Genomic DNA, 13,141 nt, shown 5'->3' on the forward strand with positions numbered 1-13,141 from the left:
TTCTTCCAGGTTTCCCCAATCTTCCTCTATCTGAAGAATCCATCGCTCTTCCCCCATCTGCATTTTTTTTCTCCCTCATTGTTAAATTAATTACCCTCGATGGTTCTGCAAATTAGCCCGTAAATAACTATTTATCCTTTCATTATCGATATGCATAGTTGATGTTGACAGTCCACACTGTATCATTAGTCAGTTGTGACCTGTAGCTAAATGAGAGGGTTCGGGTTTGGGAAAGGAAAGGAAACTGCTGAGCTCCGCAACGAAGTTCCGATATTGACCCAAAAGGAATGCGCTCTCTGCTCTGTTCCGCGCGCCAAGAAACAGCATCCCCTCTGATGGCATTTAGGAACGATCCATACATCTGATCTTATCCGTAGCCCAAACGTCTTGTTTTGTGATATAATTAGTTGTAATTAATATGAGAAAATTAGATGCAAATAATTGGGATATGAATAGTGTGATTTTTCAGAGCTCACTGAAAAAGGACGCATTATTTCACACACATGAACGACGCTGTCTCAATCTCTAGACGCAAAAATGTTATATTGAAAAAAAAAAAACATTATGGTTTGATAACGTTTTTATCTAATTAAATGTAGCCTACCATGAAGACATCATTAGGTCGTTATTTCTCTTTGGAGCACAAACCAGATTTGTATTCCACAGCCGCCTGCTTCATGCCACTGCTTTAATCAGTCGTGTGTTTCAGAGGGTGGTGGTGTACCCCACATTGAACCCGATCTATCCCCGCAACAAATCATACTAACACACCACTTCCACCACGTCTTCTGTAGGGAGTTCCGTTGCTTCTCTCATCTGCCAGAACGGGTCAAGGGAATTGGAGGATCACAAGTCAATTTCGTGGGGAACCGTTGGGGGGATTTGGGATGTGTTTGATTCGTTCCCGTTTGTTGGTGTCTTTACCTGCCTGTGATCTGAATGCAAAAAAAAAACAGATGTCATATACAACGTGTGCGGTGAGAGGTGGGAAACGAATGAGGAGGGGGAGGAACGGGCGGGGAGAGGGGAGAGAGAAACGAGCAGAGGGAGGGGGAGAAAATAGCAGAGAGAGAGAGAGAGAGAGAGAGAGAGAGAGGCGAAAAAGAGAGAAAAGCCATCAGTTTGTGGAAAGAGCAGTGCGCTTTCCAGAGAACGTCTCTGTACATGAGAAAACCTAATATAATGACCGGTAGAGCGGATGGTGCAGCCTGACACCTAGTGATTTGTGTAAATTAAAAAGTGAAATGTGCCAGCCTCTGCCTCGCAGGGTAATACTCCCTTCATCTTACTGCCAACAATAACGATCACACTGCTGGAATTTCCACCGTTCTGTCAATTCTCTCTTATTAGTGAGTCACACGTTCCAACCCGAGCAGGATCGAAAGTGATAACGTTTTATTGCAGAAGTGAAATACAATTCTGTAAAAGAAAACAATATGTTGAAAGATCCATTCTTACACTGTAAACCCCAAGCCATTATTAACTCAAATACTTCTAGTAAGTCGAACTCAAAGTCAATGAAAATACATTATTACTTAAAATGTTTATGTGGTACTGACTCAAAACTAAATGAGAAATCACATCAGCTCTATTTAAAAAAAAGTTATTATAACAAATAACAACAAAATGACCTTTTCCCAGCATGCTCTACTGCAGGTCGATTTAAAAAAAAAATGTTTTTAATATCTGTGTTTTTGAATGTAGGTTGAGGGATGGATTGATAGATACATCTTATGCTAAATAAAGATAAATAACATATTTTTTTCAAAAATAATCTAATAATTTTTTGCACTACCTTACTGAAATGGTTGTTCCAGCTGAAATGGCTTAGGTAGTCTCCTCATTATGTTGGAGTGTCGTTGAATAAGAATTGCAACTGTTGAATAGCCCATCTCTGGCTGGTTTCCAATAGGAAGTACGCGTCACTTTGCAAGCCAGCGTAATGTGACATGCAGTTAGCGTTGCAAAGTTCTTGAGAATATCCCAGGTTTTCCAGAAATTGTGGTTGGAAGATTCCTGGAAATCCTTCAACCAGGATTTTTTTTTTTAAATCTGGGAAAGTAACTGGAATTTTGTTCAGCCTCAAAACAAGGCCTTATGTATTGTCATAAAGAGTTTAATTATAATAACATTCACCTAGGAACTCACTTGATGAAGACCACAGGACTGAAATGGAATGAATTCAACAACCATGTCTCTGTCACTAACAATACAGTCATCGGTGGTAACTACAATTCACTCGAAAAGGCAAGGCACACTGGGAAATTATAGTGGATGCGTGGCTTAGTGGGGGCGTTACTCAAAATGTTCAAGCTGATACAACTCAAATCTGGAACCCCTACAGGCTCACAGTGACTATAGTTTTGAGTAAAGACTACACAATTACTGTACTCAAATATATTAAGTGCAATGGATTTCCTCAAAAGTTTTGAGTAAAGACAGCACATTGGGGTTTACAGTGTACGCATGAATACAGCCTGAATAGCCAATTAGGAATATAACCTAGCCATAAAAGTGTACTGTTTTATATTAAAATGCGTGTGCCTTACCCAAGTACATTATATATATATATTGTTTTGTTAAAGTGCTTGGTAAAGTGCTATAGTAATGTTATCCTTTCAAGGTAAATGATTCATATATTTCCTAAGAGTATAGTTAGCAACCATACACTGAGTGTACAAAACATTATGAACACCTGCTCTTTCCATGACAGACTGACCAAGTGAATCGAGGTGAAGCTAGGATCCCTTATTGATGTCACTTGTTAAATCCACCTCAATCAGTGTAAATGAAGGGAAGGAGACAGGTTAAATAGGATTTATAGGCCTTGAGACACTTGAGACATGGATTGTGTGTGGGTGCCATTCAGAGAGTGAATGGGCAAGACAAAATATTTAAATGCCTTTGAACGGGGTATGGTAGTACGTGCAAGGCGCACCGGGTTTGTGTTAAGAACTGCAACGCTGCTGGGTTTTTCACGCTCAACAGTTTCCCGTATGTTTCAAGAATGGTCCACCACCCAAAGGACATCCAGCCAACTTGACACAACTGTGGGAAGCATTGGAGTCAACATGGGCCAGCAACCCTGTGGAACGCTTTCAACATATTTTAGAGGCCATGCCCCGATGAATTGAGGCTGTTCTGAGGGCAAAAAGGCTGTTCTGAGGGCCACTCAATATTAGGAATGTTTTCGATTTTTTTTTTGTACACTCAATGTATGTGAAAGTCCTGGATGTGTGGAAAGGTGATATTGATATGTATGGAAATATGGGTACATGGAGGGGCAGGGAGGGAGAAATATTGCCACGATGTCCCGAATATACATTAGGCTATTTATATGCAATGATGCAGCAGTTCCCTAGCATCTCAGTATCCCAGAAATGCGCAGCCGGTTCAGCCCACACAAGCATACTGCGCAGCATCTGTGCCTTTTGGAACGCACACGGACGCGCGCAAAAGTGGTCATGTCGCGCAGGAGGAAGTTTAGACTTATTTAGCCAATACTGCCATATGTACAGTATTGCTACGAATGTGAAACTCATTGATATTTCCACATTGTGATGTTGTTAATATGCTCTTCTATCCAACTCAGATGAATATCCACACATTTGACTATTTTGGGGAAGCGGGTGTGGTCAAACCATAACCGGTCAAACACACTATTAGGAAGGCCCTCTTCCTCTCTCTCGGTGATTGTCTTTTCCTCATGCCTTTGTTTTGTCTGAGGAATATTGATGTGATGTGATATGATATGAATGCTAAAAGTTAATTAGTGGGCTACAGATAAACTAGGCCGGCCAGTGGATATTATATTTTGAGGTAAAGAGGGCACCCAGTAGCCTAATCTGATTGGCCAGCAATGACATCACTTCCATTCGTGAAGGAAGTCCAAAGCAGGAATTAGACCAGCAAGAAAACAAAAGAGAGTTACTCCAAAACCTGCTCCACGAAAGCCTTGCCGCTTCTCACTGACTCACATACTAGGATGGCTTGCTACATCATTACTGTACTGTTTCTGATGATAATGATTAGGTAGCTGAGGTGACACCTTCCAGGTTTGGATTCCCATGCAGCTGTCAGTCAAACAGGTGTAGAACCAGTAGATGTTCACTGAGTGACTGAATGATTACACACTGAGTAACCTTCACTCTGTCCACGTGAATAATTCATTCTGGAGCGTTGTTGATGTGTTTGACAGGCTTGGCACTTTGTGTTTGACAGGCTTGGCACTGGCGGATAGGATGGACTTGTCAGCGGGATAGGATTGGCGGTTGTGGGTGTGTGTGTGTGTGTGTGTGTGTGTGTGTGTGTGTGTGTGTGTGTGTGTGTGTGTGTGTGTGTGTGTGTGTGTGTGTGTGTGTGTGTGTGTGTGTGTGTGTGTGAGGGAGGGAGGGACTGTGTGTGCTACCCAGTAGATGGCTGACTGAGGCACTGACTGCTTTGTGTTCTCTGTGTGTGTATCTTCCAGGGTCTGCTGAAGATGTGAGTTCAGGATTATCATCACTGCAGCTGCACTTACCTCCTCTACTAGTCTCTCTGTCTCTATCTCTCTCTCTCTCTCTCTCCTCTACTGGGACATGCATGCCTCATGGGCCCGGGACATCTTAGAGCGGCCTGCTAACTCCTTCCCGAACTCCTCCCCCGGGGGACTGACGCCCTTTCACCTATGATCCCGCCCACACTCTCCACCGTAACTTCTCAGTAACTCCTCCCACAACCGCCATCCAACTGTTACCATGGTGTTGTCGGAACCCCAACGCCTTCCTTCCCTCCTCGCCGCAGGCCACTTCCTTTTCCACTTCCTTACCTCATGTTCCTGGCTCCTCCCCCTGGCCTCCCCTCAGCGAATCATGGACCCCGCCATCGGCACTGCGCCCAATCAGGAGTACGCCCACTCCATCCGATTGGAAGGCGACATCATCCTGGGCGGCCTGTTCCCGGTGCACTCCCGGGGGGGCGGCGGCGTGCCCTGCGGGGAACTAAAGAAGGAGAAAGGGATCCATCGTCTTGAGGCCATGATGTTTGCCATCGACCTGATCAACAAGGACACGGAGCTGCTCCCCAACATCACCCTGGGGGCCCGGATCCTGGACACCTGCTCCAGAGACACCTACGCCCTGGAGCAGTCGCTGACCTTTGTCCAAGCCCTCATCGAGAAGGACGGCTCGGACGTACGCTGTGCCAACGGCGACCTGCCCATCTTCGCCAAGCCTGATAAGATCGTGGGGGTGATCGGGGCGGCGGCCAGCTCCGTGTCCATCATGGTTGCCAATATACTGAGGCTGTTCAAGGTAAGGACACTGGAACGGGTCTGGGTTGGTTTCTGGTTGGTCTGGGTTAGTTTGACTTGAGTTTGGTTGGGTTAGTCAGGCTGGGTCTGGGTTAGTTTGACTTGAGTTTGGTTGGGTTAGTCAGGCTGGGTCTGGGTTAGATTGACTTGAGTTTGGTTGGGTTAGTCAGGCTGGGTCTGGGTTAGATTGACTTGAGTTTGGTTGGTTTAGTCAGGCTGGGTCTGGGTTAGATTGACTTGAGTTTGGTTGGTTTAGTCAGGCTGGGTCTGGGTTAGATTGACTTGAGTTTGGTTGGGTTAGTCAGGCTGGGTCTGGTTTAAGAACCCTGCTAGTTTCAGTGTTGGTGATGTCATGGTTTGTGTTTACATTGATGTCGGAGCCATACCGTGGATATTTGTGTTGTGTTCGTGCGGATACTATTGCACTGTGTGTGTAGGTGTTGAACACCAGCCACTGTGTGTTGGATGTAGGGGGTCTCTTTACAGTAAATGGAGTATATTGCCGGCTGCCAGGGACTGGGCTTCATCATGGCTATCTCCCCTCCTCCTCCTCCTTTTATCCTCTCCTCCTCAGATGGATGCTCATTGTTCCAACAGGATATTACCCTGACCTGTGTGTGTGTGTGTGTGTGTGTGTGTGTGTGTGTGTGTGTGTGTGTGTGTGTGTGTGTGTGTCTGTCAGTCAGAGCCATTATTGTGTTCTCAGCCTGGCTTCTGACATTGATTCTCTGGTATTACACACGGAGACGCCACTTCAGCAAGCCGTGCTCTCTCACTACTGCAGGCAGATAAAGTTAACCAATTAAAATGCAATCAATCTTATTGAAGAATACTCCACTTCACTCTGCCCCCAGCCCAGGGGACTGTGTGTGTGTGTGTGTGTGTGTGTGTGTGTATGAGGTTTTGGTCATGGGAGTTTGCTGTTAAAATTGGATCTATGCTAGACTGGTCTAGACTGGGCTTTCTAGAACATGGAGAAACAATGAAATCAATTACCGTCTAGGGTACAAAAGCCAATTAATGGTAGAGTGGTTGGAACAGAGGAGTGTGTGTATACGAGCACAAGAGTGTGTGTGTTGCCGCCATCATTAGTTGAACAAGGTTGAACGATGCGAGTGCAATGTGGAAATATGCGCCTCCTAATGATCCATGTGACATTCTCAGCCATACACCTTTATCTTTTTTCTCTCTCTTCTCGCTCTCTTTTATTTTCTCTCTCTTCTCTCTCTCTTTTTCATTTTCTCTCTCTCTCTCTCTCTCTCTCTCATATGTATCCTTTTTCTCACCATATCACTGCCGTGGTTCTGCGTGAGCGGCAGTGCTGTATTCTAACTCTGCATAATAATATTAAACATGATTTAGGAAGGAATATGTCATGGAAACGGCACACACAGGGACTTGATTTTGGGTCGCTACGCATAGCTCTCATTCTTCTAATAGGATTTAGAGCAGGGGATTGGTAGGCTTGTGTGTGTGTCTGTCTGTGTTTTTGCATTGTAGCATTTGTGTGTATGTGTGTGTGCGTGTGTGTGTGTGTGTGTGTGTGTGTGTGTGTGTGTGTGTGTGTGTGTGTGTGTGTGTGTGTGTGTGTGTGTGTGTGTGTGTGTGTGTGTGTATGTATGTATACACTGAGTGTACAAAACATTAAGAACACCATCATAATATTGGGTTGCACCCCCCGACTCCGACCCCACAGGGATGCTGGTCCATTTTGACTCCAATGCTTCCCACATTTGTGTCAAGTTGGCTGGATGTCCTTTGGCTGGTGGACCATTCTTGATACATACAGGAAACTGTTGAGCATGAAAAACCCAGCAGCATTGCAGTTCTTGACACAAACCGGTGCGCCTGGCACCTACTACCATACCCCGTTGAAAGGCACTTAAATCACCCTCTGAATGGCACACATACACAATACATCATCGACTCTGGTTGAAGTGGATTTAACAAGTGACATCAATAAGAGATCATAGCTTTCACCTGGATTCCCCTGGTCAGTCTATGTCATGGAAAGACCAGATGTTGTTAATGTTTTGTACACTTAATGTATGTGTGTGTGTTAATGTTTGTCTCTCTGCGTGTGTGTGTGTGTGTGTGCATTGTAGCGTATCTTTGTGTGTGTGTGTGTGTCTGTGTGTCTGGAAGGATGGATTGTGCTCCATATCACATTACTATGTAGATGCTTTATCTGCTGCTTCATGTCTCATGAGTGATGCAGTGTGTGTTGCCGTCTGGAAATAGCATGTTGGAGAAGATGTCATACTGGGTGGCATGGGCCAGCTAATCTCCCCACTGGAGCCCCCAGACTCCCTTAGTCAGCACAGAGGAGAACCCAGATGCATTGAGCAGCATGGTAAACCCAAATGGGGAAACCCAGTGATGGTGGAAACTGTGAGGAATTACATCCAAGATGGAGGTTGATGGATGGAGGTTCCTGCCCCGGATATTTCAAACACATACTCTCCCACTCAGCCCGGAGTTCTTCACATCCTAACAACAACCAGGAGATCTTATTAGAGAGGAGAGACCGACTGCTTCCCAAATGGCACCCTATTCCCTATGTAGTGCACTACTTTTGACCGGGGCCCATAGGGCTCTGGTGAAAAGTAGTGGACTGCTTAGGGAATAGGTGGGACACAGACATAGACTCTCTCTGCCTGTCTCAAATAAGAGGAGAACCCAGATGCACCTATCAGACACTACCAGCATGGTGGTGGTGGAAACTGGGAGAAATTAGATGGAGGATGGATGTATGGACGTTCCAGCCCCGGATACCCCAACCAGACACAACCGTTTCCCTCCACTAACCCTTCCTCCTTGCTGCTCCATGTTTCACCCCCTGTCTCTCTACAGAGCAGGGCTGGTAGTGGACACAGACTGTGGGTATCTCCTCCCTCCGTTGCCCCCTGTAAGGCAGGTTAACCAGGCCTACACCTGTCCTGCCTGCCTGCCTGGTTGGGTATTGATTGAGAAGCTCCAGAGGGGCCAGGTTGGTAATTATACTGTAGATTATTAGATCAATGGGACTCTGGATCACTGTGTAGACAGGTTTGGGATCCATTCTATTCCAACCATTTCAATTGAAGAAAAGGTCAGATAGAATGGGAACGTTAGTGATGTCTTTTCCCATAATTTCCCCGTGCTATTCAAAATGCATTCATGTTTGGGGAGGAATAAGGGGTGTCTGTGTGTGCATGCGTGCGTTGGGGCACGAGTGCATGTGTGTGTCAAGGTTTAAGAGATAACGCGACACTCCTACAATGCAGCTTCTGGAGCAGTATTATCTGCTGCGATGTATGATATTACCCAGAGTCTCAGTATTACTGTGTTACTATCGTCTCATAGGATGAGGAGAAGATCGTTTCTCTGTTGCCTGAGCTGGATTTCCTAGTCTGTCCATGAATCTCTCTGCTCCCAACTGCCAAGAGGTAAGAGGATTGAGGGGGTGTAAGGGAATGATTATTTCAGAGTCTTGCTGAGAATCAAATTGGCGAGAGCAAATATTTTCAGGCCCCCGGAACATCATGCACTCTGTAGTTGAACTAAGAACACGTCGATAAAAGAGGATCATTTCAAAGACTGCTCAGTGAATTATTAACCAATTGTGTTGCTCCATAACACTCCGAAGACAACAATTAGATTGGAATGGAATTAACAAATACATGCTCATGAGTCATACATGGCACATAGAGGTCATCGTGACGATTTCGCCCTCTGCATTGAAAAGTTTAAAGGACAGAGTTACAGACGGCCACAAGGCAAGACTTCTGAGGATGTGATTCGACAGGTCCAGACAGAAAGTGTGCTAATATGTGTCTGTTTTACTGTGAACTGAGTTAGGAAGGGAGAGAGAGGAAGAGAGAGCGATTTAGAGACGGAGAGAAGAGAGGGATAGAAGAGAGAGATTGAGATCAACAGAGAGAAATAGGGAGAGTGTCTCTCTCAGGAGTCTCAGGACTCTGATGATTGTGCTGTTGATCTCCTTAATGATGAGAGAATTATGTGGCTGATAATGAAGCCAGGGGTTCTTCACAACAACAACAACAACAACAACAACCATGAGATCTCATTAGAGAGGAACGACTGACTGCTTCCCAAATGGCACCCTATTCCCTAAGCAGTCCACTACTTTTGACCAGAGCCCTATGGGCCCTGGTCAAAAGTAGTGGACTGCTTAGGGAATAGGGGGGACACAGACGGAGACTCTCTCTGCCTGTCTCAAACAAGATGGCCGCCACACCATAGAGAGCGAAGACCAGGCCCTCACTAACGAGGAGAGCTCTAATTTTACGTCTGAAATTATTTATTTTCAGCCAGGTTGACGTACTGATGATTCATCAAACGAGCCCCGCTGGCAACACACTCATGAACGCACGCACGCACGCACGCACGCACGCACGCACGCACGCACGCACGCACGCACACGCACGCACGCACGCACGCACGCACACACACACACACACACACACACACACACACACACACACAGTTTTTTGAGTGAAGTTTGTTTACGTGATAAGTTATGATGTGTCTACCAGTTCCTCCTCAAGCTCTTTGAGAGTGAGTCGAGGTCACCAGAGTTTGTTTTTATAATCAATCTGATTCTGGAAAAGCCTGGTGGTAGAATGTGTGTTTGGGGCAACTATCCCTTTAAGAGAATGGGGGTAACAAGTGTTTTTGGGTCAGGTCTGTAAGGAAGTTGTGTAAGGGGTGTGAGAGTAGTGTGTTTGGGCTAAGTGTGTCACGACTCACGAGTGTGTGTAACGCGTTTTGTGTGAGGAGATTGTGCAATGGGTGTGAATGAAATATGTGTGTGATTGTCAGGAGTGCATTTGGGGTGCAGGTGTTAGGTTTATGTGTTTGTCTGTGTTTGTGCGTATATGGATGTAGGATGTGTGTTTGAGGATTGTGTGCGTTTTAAAAGTCTCTGTCAGGAGTGTTCTTGGTCTGCTTGCGTAAAAAGTGTGTGTTAGTAGTGTTCTTGGGCTGCGTGTGTAAGACGTGTGTGTGTGTGTGTGTTAGCATCGTGCTTGGTCTGTGTGTGTAAGAAGTGTGTGTGTGTGTGTGTGTGTGTGTTAGCAGTGTCCTTGGTCTGTGTGTGTTAGAAGTGGGTCTGGGCTGTTCTCTGAGACTTGTCACCTGCCTCTAAGGAGGGCCCCCTCTAAGGAGGGCCCCCAGGGTTGAGGAGGAGATGTGTAAAATGACTCCGTAGGCTGCCTCTTATAAACCGCCTGTCAGAGTGACACATGCTCCCCATGCATGGCTTTTGCCTGAGAGAAAAACTGTCTGGTTATTATTGTGCAGTATATCTCTATGGGTAGTCCAAGCAAGACGGTCAGGGCAAGTGACTGCACTGTGTTATGTCTTCTTAACGTTATGCTGTATATCTATGGTATATGGACAGTCAAAGCAAGATGGTTGCATGGCATGAACAAGAGCTTTGTTTTTTTGTTGCTGAACAACGTAAGGAGACTAATGGGAGTTGATACTCAATGGTTGGTTCTCTTGGTTGCCATGAGTGATGGAATAGTCCCAAAGTGCAAACCCCAAGCTAAATCACCCTCACCTCTGTACTTTACAAGTTATTTGAAAATATTCAAATTCTGTACTTGACCCAGGTTTTGTGCACTGGCTCCTACTGGCTCCTAGGGCTTTGTTAGAATACAGGGAAAGAGGGGAACAAGAGGGTTGGAAGAGAATGAGGGGAAAAGAAGGGAAGAAAGATGAACTCTCCTCTCTTTTCCCAACCTCCTGTCCAGAGGGAGCTGTTTCTATGTTTTATCAGCACCCCAGAATTATTTTTAAAAGGGTTGTGGGAAAACATGGAAACAACATTAGTGGACGAGGAGAGCGAGAGCTGAAAATAGGCTGTGAATACTTAAATAGAGGTTAAATGGTGGTTGGCAGCACGGCACTATGGTTTGCATCATTCACAGTTGCCAAATATGTCTAAAGCTAGTGTATAGGACCTGTTTCAAATGATCCCCTTTACATAGCTACATAGCTATCCCCTTTACATAGCTACTCCATATTCACACTCGCTCTGGAATGGGAAAAATATCCTTTCTATTTTATTCAGCTATGTTCAACTATGTTCTTTTACTAGAAAATCATATCATATAAAATAATGTCAGGGGACTTACATCCTGTCTGCTAAATGAACAAGCCTACAGCCAATAGCATGGCACATAGCCAGAAAACATAGGCCAACTCATATTGTGTTCTTCTGAAATACATTTTCTTCATATCATAATGTTTCTTTAGACCTGCCTAAAATAAATAATGGATTTACTGTGTTTTTTCAATTGAGTTATTAGACTTTTAAAAATGTAGATGTTCCAAAGGCGTGCCGCATCAGCAGCTTGTACGCGTGGAGGCCCGGAGATGCTAAACGTGTTTATGTTAATTAACGGTCAATTACCGTGAGACCGGCAGCCTGACAATAACCGGCTGACAAAATGTCATGACCACCACAGCCCTAGTGTAGACTTTGGCTTGCCTCCAGAAACATAACACTGAAGTCCGAAACGGACAGAGTCGCCACAAAATGTTGTCATAATATATGCATTCTCCTGTTCTCGCAGAAGCCATTTCCGGACTCGTACAGGAATGGCGTCATCAGGATGCCTATGTATATGTATATTCTTCCTCTCTATTATCCCTCTATCGCATAGCCCTCTGTCAATGGATGGATTGACTGATTTACAGTGCCTTCGGAAAGAATTCAGACCCCTTGACTTTTTCCACATTTTGTTAGGTTACAGCCTTATTCTAAAACGTATTAAATCAAACAATGCCCTCAGAAATCTACACACAATACCCCATAATGACAAAGCGAAAACAGTAATTTTTTATATTTTTTTTGCAAATGTATTAAAAAACAAACAGAAATACCTTTACATAAGTATTCAGACCCTTTGCTATGAGACTCGAAATTGAGCTCAGGTGCATCCTGTTTCCATTGATCATCCTTGAGATGTTTCTACAACTTGATTGGAGTCCACCTGTGGTAAATTCAATTGATTGGACATGATTTGGAAAGGCACACACCTGTCTATATAAGGTCCCACAGTTGACAGTGCATGTCAGAGCAAAAACCAAGCCATGAGGTCGAAGGAATTGTCCGTAGAGCTCCGAGACAGGATTGTGTCGAGGCACAGATCTGGGGAAGGGTACCAAAACATTTCTGCAGCATTGAAGGTCCCCAAGAACACAGTGGCCTCCATCATTCTTAAATTGAAGAAGTTTAGAACCACCAAGACTCTTCCTAGAGCTGGCCGCCTCGCTCCCCATCCAACCTGACAGAGCTTGAGAGGATCTGCAGAGAAGAATGGGAGAAACTCCCCAAATTACAGGTGAGCCAAGCTTGTAGCATCATACCCAAGAAGACTCGCGGCTGTAATTGCTGCCAAAGGGGCTTCAACAAAGTACTGAGTAAAGGGTCTGAATACTTATGTAAATGTAATATTTCAGCGGTTTATTTTTAATCAATTTGCAAAAATGTCTAAAAACCTGTTTTTGCTTCGTCATTATGGGGCATTGTGTGTAGATTGATGAGGGGAAAAAATGATTTAATAAATTATAGAATAAGGCTGTAACCTAACAAAATGTGGAAAAAGTCAAGGGAACTAAATACTTTCCGATAGCACTGTATATGCAGAGACTGAGGGAATATGTAACAGACAGGTATATCTAGTACACAAAATCTGACCTCCTTTTTCACCCAATCCACTTTGAGACAAAATATAGGGTTCTTCATAACTATCTTTAAGAGCAGAGCTGTGTGTGTGTGTGTGTGTGTGTGTGTGTGTGTGTGTGTGTGTGTGTGTGTGTGTGTGTGTGTGTGTGTGT

The 13,141-nt window shown here is 44.7% G+C and overlaps 1 protein-coding gene across 2 annotated transcripts in view; it reads left to right on the forward strand.

The window, feature by feature from the left end:
• Window positions 1-13,141, forward strand: part of LOC106609203 (metabotropic glutamate receptor 8) — a 248,869-nt gene that overhangs the window by 186 nt on the left and 235,542 nt on the right. For both annotated transcript variants that reach the window (XM_045721976.2, XM_045721975.2), the window contains exon 2: window positions 4,469-5,291. In XM_045721976.2, coding sequence (XP_045577932.2) covers window positions 4,737-5,291 — 555 coding nt within the window. In that variant the 5' untranslated portion in view covers window positions 4,469-4,736. The remainder of the gene's footprint in view (window positions 1-4,468; window positions 5,292-13,141) is intronic.

The sequence above is a fragment of the Salmo salar genome, chromosome 07, assembly GCF_965601325.2.
Source record: "Salmo salar chromosome 07, fSalSal1, whole genome shotgun sequence".
Taxonomy (NCBI): Eukaryota; Metazoa; Chordata; class Actinopteri; order Salmoniformes; family Salmonidae; genus Salmo; species Salmo salar.